Source organism: Megachile rotundata, unplaced genomic scaffold (genome assembly GCF_050947335.1).
Source record: "Megachile rotundata isolate GNS110a unplaced genomic scaffold, iyMegRotu1 scaffold0185, whole genome shotgun sequence".
NCBI classification, from domain to species: domain Eukaryota; kingdom Metazoa; phylum Arthropoda; class Insecta; order Hymenoptera; family Megachilidae; genus Megachile; species Megachile rotundata.
In genome coordinates, this window is record NW_027473482.1 from 249,131 (window position 1) to 262,500 (window position 13,370).

General features: G+C 48.7%; 1 protein-coding gene across 1 annotated transcript; it reads left to right on the plus strand.

Moving 5' to 3' along the window:
* Positions 1 to 5,367: 5,367 nt before the first annotated feature.
* Positions 5,368 to 6,534, plus strand: LOC143266299 (uncharacterized). The gene is made up of 2 exons (XM_076541838.1): positions 5,368 to 5,744; positions 5,825 to 6,534. The coding sequence occupies exons 1-2, from the start codon at positions 5,739 to 5,741 to the stop codon at positions 6,200 to 6,202; spliced, it is 384 nt and encodes a 127-aa protein (XP_076397953.1). The 5' UTR covers positions 5,368 to 5,738; the 3' UTR covers positions 6,203 to 6,534.
* Positions 6,535 to 13,370: the final 6,836 nt, after the last annotated feature.

Here is a 13,370-nt window from a genome sequence, read left to right on the forward strand (position 1 = left end):
TCCTAGAAGACGCCGATGTTTTGATGAAGAGCCGATGCGTCCGGTGGAGGAACTTAATCCTGCCATTCGACCGGACCAAACCCGATTCTAGGCCAGCACGCCTAAGGGAGATGTTCAGTAAAGTAGAGCTAGATGAAACGGTCGAGCTGGCCGCCGAGCGCGGCGGCAGCCGCACTCGAGAAATCGGTCGTACTCTCCCCATACATTCAGACGCGACAGAACTAGGCGCAAAAAGTTCACGCGATCGATCCCCATTACCAACAACGGCCGCACAAATACCGGATCGGGATGATGAAATTAACGACTCCGACACGGACTCATCGGAGTCCGGGACCGAGCAGAATAATAACCACGCCACGCGGGAAGGACCGACTATGGTTAACACCCGAGATCGGTTAACCATGAGACGAGATAATCTGGTTTGCTTTGTCTCGGTGGATCAGCACCCGTTGGATCAAGGGGGACGGGATCTGGTGAACGAAGGAAAGCTAGAGATCCCGGATGATCTCGAAACAACCGTTCCACGGGTTATCAGGGGCGCAACTTATAGTACCATCCTTCTGCCAATCACCACTTACGTAACACAAAAACCCTCCGCGGACGGTGTATTAGCATGTATACAGTCTCTCTGCAACACTGCAGAGGAGTTAGGACTAAGCTCATTCAGCATATCAAAAATCGATTTCGAGAGGGCGCCATGGGCTTACGTGAACCAGGTATTGTCGGACCTGTTTAGCGAAACGAGGGTTAAGATCTTCGTCTGCGCACACAAAGTTCGGATACCATCCGAGGGCGAACGTCGGGGCATACTTATCGAGAACCACGCCTCGGCTTTCGCTGGGCATAAAGGGATAAACAAAACCTACCGAAGGATCAGGGAGAAATATTATTGGCCGACGTTAAAGGGTAACGTGCGGGACTTAGTGAATTCTTGTGTTAGTTGTCAAAGAAAGAAACTAACAAGAGTAAAAACGCGACAACCCATGACGATAACCGATACTCTGGGACAGGTTTTCGATAAGATATCGCTCGACCTCGTTGGCCCTCTACCCTGCACGGAGGTAGGGAACAAATATATTCTTACCATTCAGGACCTGCTCTCGAAATATTCGGTAGCCATACCATTGCAAGACGCGTCAGCCATCGAAACGGCGGATGCATTCATAAATCATTTCGTCTCGCGATTCGGAACACCCAAAGCAATGCTGACCGACCAGGGGGCAAACTTCATTAGCTCCCTGATGAAAGCCATCGCGACAAAACTCAAAATTACGAAATTTCGAACAACAGCGTTTCACCCCCAAAGCAATGGATCCCTCGAACGCTCCCATCACGTACTCACCGAATACTTGAAACAGTATATAGAAAAGAGCGACTGGGACAAGTGGTTGGATTTGGCAATGTTTAGTTATAATATGAGTGTCCATGAGGGCACCCAGTACACCCCACACGAGTTAGTATTTGGCGACCCCGCGCGCGTCCCTACGGCAGATACAATGTTGGTCGAGACAACTAACGAGTCGTACAATCAATACCTGCGAGATTTACAAACTAAGGTGACACAGGCTGTGAGCGATGCGCGTAGGAACCTTATGGATGCAAAAGAAAAATCCAAACGACACTACGATCGTCATGTGCATATAGAAAACTTTAAGGTTGGAGAACGGGTTATGCTGTTGAATGAATTGCGCCGCGATAAATTCGACGATGAGTATCTTGGACCGTATGAAATCCGGTGGGTATTCCCAAACGGAAATGTAAAAATAGTTGTGAAGGGACGAATGAAAATTGTTCATGCGAACCGCTTGAAGAAGTTCAAACCCGCCCCCGTCGCGTCGGTATTCACGGCTCACACGTCACCCCCACTCCCAACGACGAACGACAGGGGGAAAAACCCCAGGTCTACAAGGAGTCACTCGTCGCTAATCCAGCGAACAAAACACTTCATCATGTGGGCTCTAATACTGCTAGTCACCATTCACCAAGCATCAGGATTGATTGGCTACGGTTGCAGCGGACCAACACTCAACATCTCCACCTTCTCCATCGTCGATCAACTGGACTGTTCTCCCCAAAGCATCGAGCCATTAACAGAATTAAAGGACATACAATTACTACAATTGGGCGACTTCAACGAGACTCCGGTCATCCAATGCCGATTGGAAATAGACAGGACCATTTATTACTGTGGAATGCATTCGCACGTATCAGTGGTACATAACGGACGGCAGCAATACATATTCTCTACGACACACGAGACCTGTCGAAACCTACAAGTAACCGGAACCATAGCAATCACGCCATCAGTACAAGTCACAGGAATTCAGCCGAATTCAACTAGCCACGTTAGCCTGACAATCGCCGGGAGGATTGACACCCAAGGAACCTGTCTGGGACAACATATGCAGACCCGTACGGATCTTGGACAGACGTGGTAGTTCAGGCATCAGTTACAGTGTCCATCAAAAACTACGTGACACCAGTTAAACTGGATACAAACCAGGTGATTCTTCGATCGGGACAACGCTGCTCGCTGCAGGCGGGAAGCTGCTTGGACGCCGAAGATGGCTACACCTACTGGGAACCAGTGCCCAGCGATTCCTGCCATTTCAACCACTATGATGTCCTCTACGAAGGGCGAGCAGACAAGATAACATCCCGAGAGCAGCAAACACCCACTGTTTATGTGGTTACAGCAGAGGACACAACGTTCGCACTAACGAAAACGCACGAAATAACGCTTTGTGGATACCGGCTCATGAAGACGGAACATCCAAAATTATTTATCGTCGAAACAGCGTCCGACGGGAAGTTCAAGGCAAAAACTCGAACACCCGTCAACAACCTTGACATTTTCACGTATGTCAACTCGAAATTCGTATACGTGGAGCGGCACATCAAGAATCAACTACTGCAATTATACAATGACGTCCTCGAACAAAAATGCAATCTGGAAAGACAGATAATAAGGAACGCTCTCACCTTAATGCACACATCACCGGAGGAAGTAGCCTACGCAATAACCAAGGCACCGGGACACATGGCCGTTTCATCAGGAGAGGCTATACACGTCATACAGTGCATACCCGTCGCCTGCCAAGTAAGGAAAACGGAGGAGTGCTTTGACGAATTGCCAGTAAAATATAAAAACGAATCTCGGTTTCTCACCCCGAAAAACCACATTCTCACCGCCGCGGGAACCAGGAGAGAGTGCAACTCGCTGATGCCAACCATGTATAAACTGAACGGAGCCTGGTACCGTCTCACACCGGGCCTGACGGAAACAATTCCACCTCAGGCTTTACAATCCATCACCAGACCAACTTGGAAATACGTGGACCCACACAATCTGGCAAATGGAGGCATATACTCAGCCGAAGATCTGAATAAACTGAAAAACCATATTATGTTCCCGATCGAAAAAGCCTCGGTGATCAGCTCGATTGCCCAAGGCGCCACGGGAAGGCAATTCACCACGGGTAGCGTACAAATATCAAACCTACTGGATGCTGCATCAATAGAGAAAATAGCAAAGTCCGCTGGAGAAAAGATATGGTTCACCTTCGTCAAATTCGGGTCGTTCAGCGCGGGCCTCATTGGCATATACCTTAGTATCCGCATTGCAAAACTCATCATCAACTCAATCCTGAACGGAATCGCCCTACACGCAGCCTACGGCTGGAGTCTACAACCTGCTGGTCGCCGTTTGGAGCTCCATGACACATTTCTTCCTGTTCCTGAAACAGAAAAATGAGGAAAAGCTGAACTTGCCGGACGACGCCGTGGAATGTGTTCCCCAAGAAAAAGAACATTTAAACCCCCAATCAAGCGACAACGTAGACGAAGTGACAAGTGCTCCCCTCTACCCCTCCTTAATAGAGACATATAAACTCAAATAAGTGAAGTCCCCAAAAGCCCCAACAAACTCTGCGAGTGCGAGAAACACCAGGGAAGCCAATTTTTCCTCCATAAAAATTGACTTTTCCTAGGGGGGGAGGTGTGACGTCGGGCCTCCGACGTTGACATAGAATATAAGACACGTATATAGCCATAGAACGTAAGATATGAATATACGAGTGCGTAACCATAGAACATAAGATATGAACATAAGATACGCATGTAACCATAGAGTATAAGACCTGTATGTAATCTTAGCCGTAAGATATTATTCACGCCATGTTTAATCATAGTTAATCATATAGAGATAGGGAACAATATGTAAGCAAGTAGCGTAGGAACCGCTCGACATTCCTTTCCCACAAGATAAGTCCCTTCCTCGAACTCAATCTCATAAACATCCTCCCGATAATCCAACTCATAAACATCCTCTAACCAAATTAATCATGATACCCTTATCGACAACAGACCATAACATCCTCTCACGACAACTCCTACATCTCGTCTTACAAACATCCTTCAAGATAAACTAATCAGAATATCCTTATCGACACCCAGCCATAACATCCTCTTACATCAGCCAGAACCTTCTAGAGTATCCTTATCGACACCTAGCCATAACATCCTCTTACATCAGCCAGAACCTTCTAGAATGATTTCCTTTGTCCTCAACCACTATAAAACCCAGCTCATTCCTTACCACCCAGAGTCAGTTGGCGCCAGTCCGCCCTAGTCTGCATACCGGTAACCTCAGTGCTAGGTAATCCTGCCTGAGGCCCGTCCAGTCATCCAGTATCACATCAGCCCAGCCTGATTCCTAGGGAGTCGTAAACGACTACCCATTTCGTCGAGCGGATAAGCGTAAGAGTATACCATAAAGGAACATTATCCACATCTACATATACATATATAATCAAGGATTTATTGGAGAATATATCATTATATAATTATAATTGTTGTCCACTATCTTCAAATACCTGCACGACTTGAGTCATACCACCACAACCACCGAGCTTGCGTGATAAATCACGCAAGACGAGCCTAATAACTACGACGAGGACATAGACGTCTCCAACGACAGCTGCTCCCACGGGACCCAGGGCCACGACGTAAGCCGACGAGCTACGCTAACCCGAAAGCTGAGCAAAATAATCAAAGGATACGGTCAGCGAGGCGAGTGAGATAGCACATTATCTCACTGGACGCCCCTGGCCGTAACAAAATTGGTGACAGCGGTGGGATTGACTCAGCACCGTGGAGAGATAAGCTGCCTACAGCGAGTCAAGATTACGAAGCGTGTGAAAGAACAAAGCGGACAAGGAGGTCTTGAGATAAGAAGCGCGCCAGACGTTAGACGACACCGGCCGGACGCTCGACCGTACCGAGCGGGAGATAAGCGCGCCACATTCCTGAGCGCGCCAGTTCCCACGACGCGCCGGGTCTCACGCCAGCGCGGGTGACGCATCCACCGCCGCCGCAGTAACGCGCTCATTCAGTCACGCTCCTTCGTACAGTGAAGACGTCGAGTTCGCGCTACAGAGTTTTTCGACAAGAGCAGATCCCTAACGTTCTTGACTTTGCAAGCGGTACGTGCGCTTCAGGGCTGTACTACCTCTTGCCTGGAAGAGGCTTAGGGCATTCTGTCTACAAGATTCGCTAGTTTTCCGTAGGTATTTGTGTCACACTTGCGCGTAAAAGCGAAGGTGTTGCCACAGTATCGAAAGAGACTGCGAATTTTTCGCGCACAATTAAGCGAGTAGCTCAATTACGAGCCGACGACCGCTGTTGGTAACCGGATTTTTGCGCGTCCACGAACGCTGCTGAATACGCGAGCCAACAGCATGCCGGTAAGTCATTGAGACTGAGTACAGGAATTGTACTTTTCTTTCGTAAGTAATAAATTTTAGTAATCACCGTTTGAAAATAGGGGAAAAGGAAGCGTGGCTGCCGCGCGGGCCGGCGAGTAAAGGCGAGGAAGCTCAAGCTCCTCGAAGAGAAGTTTCTACAAGTGTTTGGACCAGAAATTGTGACCTTGGATAGCGAATCGGACACTGGGACGTCGTCACGCGAAGTGCCGTTATTCAGCTACGACATTTTGGACACAAGAAGTGCCATAAAAGTGTATAACCACAGGGAAGTGCCAGACAAAGTATTGGTGGACTTTTTCCGGGCGTTCCGCGAGAACGAGTGGTCGTGTCCGCCCTCGGTAGACGAATTCTGCCGTCAACATGCCATAGCAACCGGCTGGGACGCAGAAGACGACGCCGATGGAACTCCGTTCGAGGCAGACGGAAATAATGAGTGAGGACGAAATGGCCATGGTGCAAAAGCAACAAATCGAGAAGGAGAGGCGCCTTCGAGAGGAAGCCCGAATGCTTGACAGCGAGAGACGAGAACTGGAGGAAGCTCGCCTGCGGAACGAGGCAGTGCTAGCAAAAATCCGGAAAGCCGAAAAGAGCCAAGGGGCGATACCGAGGAAAAGTGACATTCCCGAAGAACTACCCACGGAGATGGAGGTGCCAAGTGTTGCCATTGCCAGTGAATCCGTCAGTTATACCCTTAACGAAGCGGTAAAAATGGTGCCCGTTTTCAATGGTTCCTCACCGACTTTATTAACATTTACACGGGCGTGTAAAAGAGCCAGGCAGTTAATTCCCGCTCACGCCGAGGGAACACTGGTTAAACTCATTATTGGACACTTGAGGGGGCACGCCGCTGCCGCTGTGGAGGACGAAGAGATCTACACCGTCGCTGAGCTGTGCAACACCCTAAAGGACATCTTCGGACCACAACGCACCGTCGACTACTACCGCGGCGAATTAGCCAGTATCTACATGAAGAACGGTGAGCACGTTCTAGATTTTATAACCCGGGTAAAAGACTTGCGTGATGCGATCCTCGATTGCGACCGAGGCGCGCCTAATATCGATGAAATCAACAATTTCGCGAAAAGCTGCTTTATTGATGGGTTGATGTCACCCATGCGCTTGGAAGTGAAAGTGGTCGCGGCCGAACCTCTAAAATGCGTATTTCGAGAAGCCATCTCGGTGTTCAAGAGACTAGAGTTAGAAAAGTCGAGACAGGGCCGTACCGAAGTGCGCCGCGTGAATTTCGAACAGCGTGACGGAACTCCCGACTGGCGATCGAGTAGAGACTTTAGAAGAAACGAATCTCCGCGTCGCGTTGATTTCGGAAGACATGATCAAAACTCGGAATGGCGCGAACGCCGTTTTAGCAGTCCGCCGCGTCGCGACTCGTGGAAACCAACGTCGCCCGTTCCGCCGCGGAACTACCAGGCGAATCGGGGATTCACGCGATACCCCCGCGGAGATGATAGGAGAGATCCGCCACTGCCCGATAGATTCTGCCGATACTGCAACATTCCGGGTCACGATCTGCACGAATGCAGAAAGCGTCGATACAACGAGCAAATGCGAAATTCGGGAAACGAGCAAGCCCTCCCGCCCGTGGCGACCAGGAGACGGGAGGGCCCAAGCGCGAAAGCAATACACACAGTAACGCTAGAACAGCCCGAATTAATTATAACAACGGACGGGGAGTAATGATTCCGCAGATAAGCGTCACTGCGCCAGAACTCAAGGCCAAATCAGCCCTCATGATTGATACGGGCGCGGAGCCAAATTTGATCAAAATAGGAGCATTAAGACCCGAAATGGTCATAAATTTGGACGACCGTATGTCAATATCGGGCATTTCAGCTCAGGCCGTGCTCACTATAGGGGCAACGAATGTCACATTGTTCGGTGAAAAATTCAAATTTTACGTCGTGCAAAATTGCTTCCCGATACCGACGCAGGGAATACTCGGGAACCCGTTCCTGACGGACGCGGAGATTTCGATGCGGGACCAATGTGTCCGTCGGAAGGACGTAGTAATACCGTTCGATACCGGAAACCCCATTAAGATAAAGGCTCGTACTATCATGAACGTAAAAATACGCGCGATAGGGCCCGACACGGGCTACGTCGCCCGAAGGGAATTGGCGCCGGACGTGCTATTAGGAGATGCGCTAGTTAAAATAAGACAAGGCAGGGCTATCGTAAGAATCGCCAACTTCTCCGACAAGGACGTAGAATTGGAGGAACCTTTTGTACAGGTGGAAGATGTTGAGGAGATCTCGCAGATTCCGTCGTTTGGGGAACCACATGCGAATGTAAACACGGTTGTGTCCCAACATCTACCCGATCACGACCGCGCAAATAAAGTTTTAGAGCTGATCGACTTGGCACATCTGAATACGGAGGAAAAAGAGCACGTTAGGAAATTGATCTGCGAGCATCACGACATCTTCCATCTCCCGGGCGAATATCTGGGAAAAACGCATGTTCTGGAACACAAAATCCCAACCACCGACAACGTTCCGGTGCACGTGAAGCAGTACAGGTACCCCCCCATTCACAAGCAAGAAATCGATAAACAGATGCGCGAACTGTTAGAGAGTGATATTGTACGACCGTCGACATCCCCATATAATTCGCCCTTGTGGGTGGTCCCCAAGAAACCCGATGCTCAGGGAAACAAGAGGTGGAGAATGGTTATCGATTTCAGAGCGTTAAATGAGAAATCCGTGGCAGACGCGCACCCAATCCCTAACATCGTAGAAATTTTGGACCAACTGGGAAGCGCCAAGTACTTTAGCGTGTTTGATTGTAAGAGCGGGTTTCATCAGGTGGGAATGGCCAAGGAAGACGCCGAGAAAACGGCTTTCTCGACTCCCTTCGGCCATTATGAGTTTGCTCGCATGCCCTTTGGGTTAAAGAATGCACCGGCAACGTTTCAGAGGCTTATGAACGTGGTGCTCACGGGATTGCAGGGGTCCGAACTATTCGTCTACGTGGATGACATTGTAAACTACGCTAGCTCGCTACAGGAGCACCGGGATAAATTTAACAAATTAGCAAAGCGCCTCAGACAAGCTAACCTAAAACTAGAACCTACAAAGTGTAACTTCTTGCGCCGCGAAGTCGCGTACTTAGGGCATGTCATAGGCAAAGACGGAGTTAAACCGTGCCAAGAAAAAGTAAGGGCGGTTCGAGATTTTCCCGCGCCTACGTCGGTCAAAAATGTAAGGGAGTTTTTGGGTCTCGCCGGGTATTATCGCCGATTTATTGACGGGTTTTCGCGAATCGCACGGCCCCTCACGATCTTACTAAAGAAAACCAGCAAATTCGCCTGGGGACCTGAGCAGGTACAGGCATTTAATGCCCTAAAGGAGGCATTGTCTACGGAACCGATACTTCGATACCCGGATTTCAGCCAATCGTTTCACATAACGACAGACGCGTCCGGACACGCAATCGGGGCAATTCTGAGCCAGGGCGAGATCGGTCAGGATCGACCGATAGCCTACACATCCCGATTATTGCAAGGGGCAGAACTAAATTACTCCACTATCGAGAAGGAGTGTCTAGCCATCGTCCACGCGGTTCGGCATTTCAGGCCTTACGTGTATGGGAGGAAATTCGACCTTATCACCGACCATAGACCATTGGTCTGGATGACGTCGGTAAAGGATCCCACCTCGAGACTCCTTCGTTGGCGGTTAAAGCTGGACGAATATGATTATAAGGTGGTATACAAAGCAGGGAAGTATAATGTTAACGCCGATGCATTATCGCGAAACCCTGCACCAGTCCTTCCCATCCACTCCGACCCGCCAACACCTGACATGGGGGAACAGACGTCATTTCGACCACCTGCACCGACTGTAGATAGCGAGACCGATGAAAGAGACACCGATACACCCGACCCGAGCGACAACGACGATGACGATAATCGTACTCGACAGGCAACGCCGACAATAGTAAACATCCGGGATAGGTTGATTACGAGACGGGATAACTTAGCAGTATTCGTTACGGTAGACCAGCACCCACTGGATCAAGGAGGTATAGACCTGATAAATGAGAACAAACTTCAGATACCCAACGATCTGGAATGCACGATCCCCCGTGTTGTCAGGAGAGCCGCGGGTAACATCATCCTATTACCCGTCACATTAAAAGCGACACAGGAACCGTCTCCTGACGGCGTTCTAGCTTGCATGCAATCACTGAGTAACGTTTCAAACGAATTAAAATTATCTTCTATCAGTATATCGCGCACGAGGTTTGCAGTAGTCCCTTGGACCTATACGGCACAAGTAATCGCAAATTTATTTGACGGAACAGGAACGACGATATTTGCATGCTCGCACGAGATCCGTATACCCGCGCAGGATAGGCGACAAGAGCTATTAACCGAGAGTCACGTTTCGTCCTCCAGACAACACAGGGGATTCGAAGAAACGTACCGCGAAATAAAAGGGAAATACTACTGGCCGACGCTAAGAAACGACATACGGACGTTATTGAACACATGTGCAAGTTGTCAGCTGCGAAAATTAACGCGAAGGGGAAACCGACAGACACTAACACTAACGGACACGGCAGGTAAAGCCTTCGACAAAGTCTCCTTTGATACCATTGGTCCTCTCCCTTGCACAGATATAGGGAACAGATACATCCTAATTATTCAAGACCTACTCACGAAGTATTCACTTGCTATCCCTCTCCGGGAAACATCAGCAGCCGAAACAGCCGACGCGTTCGTGAATAATTTCATTTGTCGATTCGGGGCACCCAAAGCAATCCTTACCGATCAAAGCACAAATTTTACAAACGCGCTGGTAAAAGCGGTCGCAAGGAGATTCAAGGTAGCCCATTTTCAAACCACTATTTTCCTCCCTCAAGGGAACGGACCTGTCGAGCGATCGCACCTGTTGCTAACGGAATATTTGAAACCATACTTGCAAAAAGAAAACTGGGACGAATGGCTGAACCTAGCAATGTTCGGCTTCAATACTAATGTTCAGGAAGAAACCCAATACTCTCCGCATGAGTTGGTTTTTGGAAGGCCTGCTCGGGCCCCGGCGGCATGCGAAACCCAAATAATGACCACAGATAGAACATACGACGAATTTCTAAAAGACTTAGACGCAAAAATCTCCCAGGCAGTAGTAGACGCGCGGGAAAACTTGACAAGGGCACGAGCAAAAGCTCGTCAATATCGAAACAATCAGGCACGCACACCCGGTTTTAAAGTAGGCGATCGCGTAGTAATTGTAAACACACCGGGACGCGAAAGGAAACACGTCGGCCCCTACAAGGTTGTCGAAGTGTTAACAAGCGACATTATTAAGATAAGTGTGAACGGAAAGATGAGAGCAGTGAGGACGGATGGCGTAAGACTGTTTGAAGGGGCCACCACGATGGGAGTCCATGTCATAAACAAAACACCCTTAGTCGAGACACCCCCACTTAAACCCACAACAAAATCTGGCAATATAAACGCGAGCGGAACAGAACCTCGACACTCGAGTACCAGACAGTACGTGCGTAACGTAGCGACGCTTCTCATACTCTTATTTGTGACGATATCGACAATGGGGAAATACAGTGTACTGCAGCCTACCTTCCCGAAGCGGGCAAATTGGAGCCACTCGGAACAGCAATGTCTGCTAGCCAGGGCACTTATTCCAAAAGGATTCTACCTTCAATGCACCCAGTGCATTAGGAATACCCGGGAAGAAAGAAAATACAACAGAGAGAGGCTAGACTGGCTTTGGGACGAATACACACCTCCGGGATGGACCAAGCCGAACGCATTCAGCCTCTGGGAACTATTCAACGTGGCAGACGAATTTGACGACCGCAACGAACCAAGCTGGACCCAGGATGAGGAAATGACATCATTCATCGAGGGAATAACCCTCATGGAAACCCAGAACCGAGCCAAAATACACCCCAGGGACCAGCCACCGAGCCCGTTTCGAATAACCACTCCTTGGCTATCTCTACTAAGCATCCGCCGCATGTCAAACCTCGAACCGGTGAGCGAGGTCAACAACGAGACACATAGAGAACCTTTCTGCAGCTACTGCCAGGTTAGTGGCCATGAAGAAGTCTGTTTCCGGAGGGACCACTTCTTCCCACCACCAGGGAAGACTATGGACAAACAACCCAGTAAGAAGCCAGGCCGGCGCATGCAGGGAATAGACATTGGACGAATTTGTTGGCCGTGGAAAACCAGCAGCAAACAACAGCCACCCCAATTGCCCGAACATCCAGGATCAGCAACTGGCAGAGATGGCACCCCCAAATATACGGCCAGAAGAAGCTATCGTCGTACCAAACTCCCAGTGCAAAAATAAGTGACGAGTGCTCCCCTCTACCCCTCCTTAATAGAGACATACAAACTCAAGTGAAGTCCCCAAAAGCCCCAACAAACTCTGCGAATGCGAGAAATACCAGGGAAGCCAATTTTTCCACCATAAAAATTGACTTTTCCTAGGGGGGGAGGTGTGACGTCGGGCCTCCGACGTTGACATAGAACATAAGACATGTATGTAGCCATAGAATATAAGATATGAATGTAACCATAGAATATAAGACACGTATGTAGCCATAGAATATAAGATATGAATGTAACCATAGAGTGTAAGACATGTATGTAACCTTAGCCGTAAGATATTATTCACGCCATAGTTAATCACATAGAGATAAGGAAGCAAGTAGCGTAGGAACCGCTCGACATTCCTTTCCCACAAGATAAGTCCTTTCCTCGAACTCAATCCCATAAACATCCTCCCGATAATCCAACTCATAAATATCCTCTAACCAAATTAATCATGATATCCTTATCGACAACAGACCATAACACCCTCTCACGACAACTCCTACATCTCGCCTTACAAACATCCTTCAAGATAAATTAATCATGATATCCTTATCAACAACAGACCATAACATCCTCTCACGACAACTCCTACATCTCGTCTTACAAACATCCTTCAAGTAAAACTAATCAGAATATCCTTATCGACACCTAGCCATAACATCCTCTTACATCAGCCAGAACCTTCTAGAATGATTTCCTTTGTCCTCAACCACTATAAAACCCAGCTCATTCCTTACCACCCAGAGTCAGTTGGCGCCAGTCCGCCCTAGTCTGCATACCGGTAACCTCAGTGCTAGGTAATCCTGCCTGAGACCCGTCCAGTCATCCAGTATCACATCAGCCCAGCCTGATTCCTCGGGAGTCGTAAACGACTACCCATTTCGTCGAGCGGATAAGCGTAAGAGTATACCATAAAGGAACATTATCCATATCTACATATACATATATAATCAAGGATTTATTGGAGAATATATCATTATATAATTATAATTGTTGTCCACTATCTTCAAATACCTGCACGACTCGAATCATACCACCACAACCTCCGAGCTTGCGTGATAAATCACGCAAGACGAGCCTAATAACTACGACGAGGACATAGACGTCTCCAACGACAGCTGCTTCCACGGGACCCAGGGCCACGACGTAAGCCGACGAGCTACGCTAACCCGAAAGCTGAGCAAAATAATCAAAGGATACGGTCAGCGAGGCGAGTGAGATAGCACATTATCTCA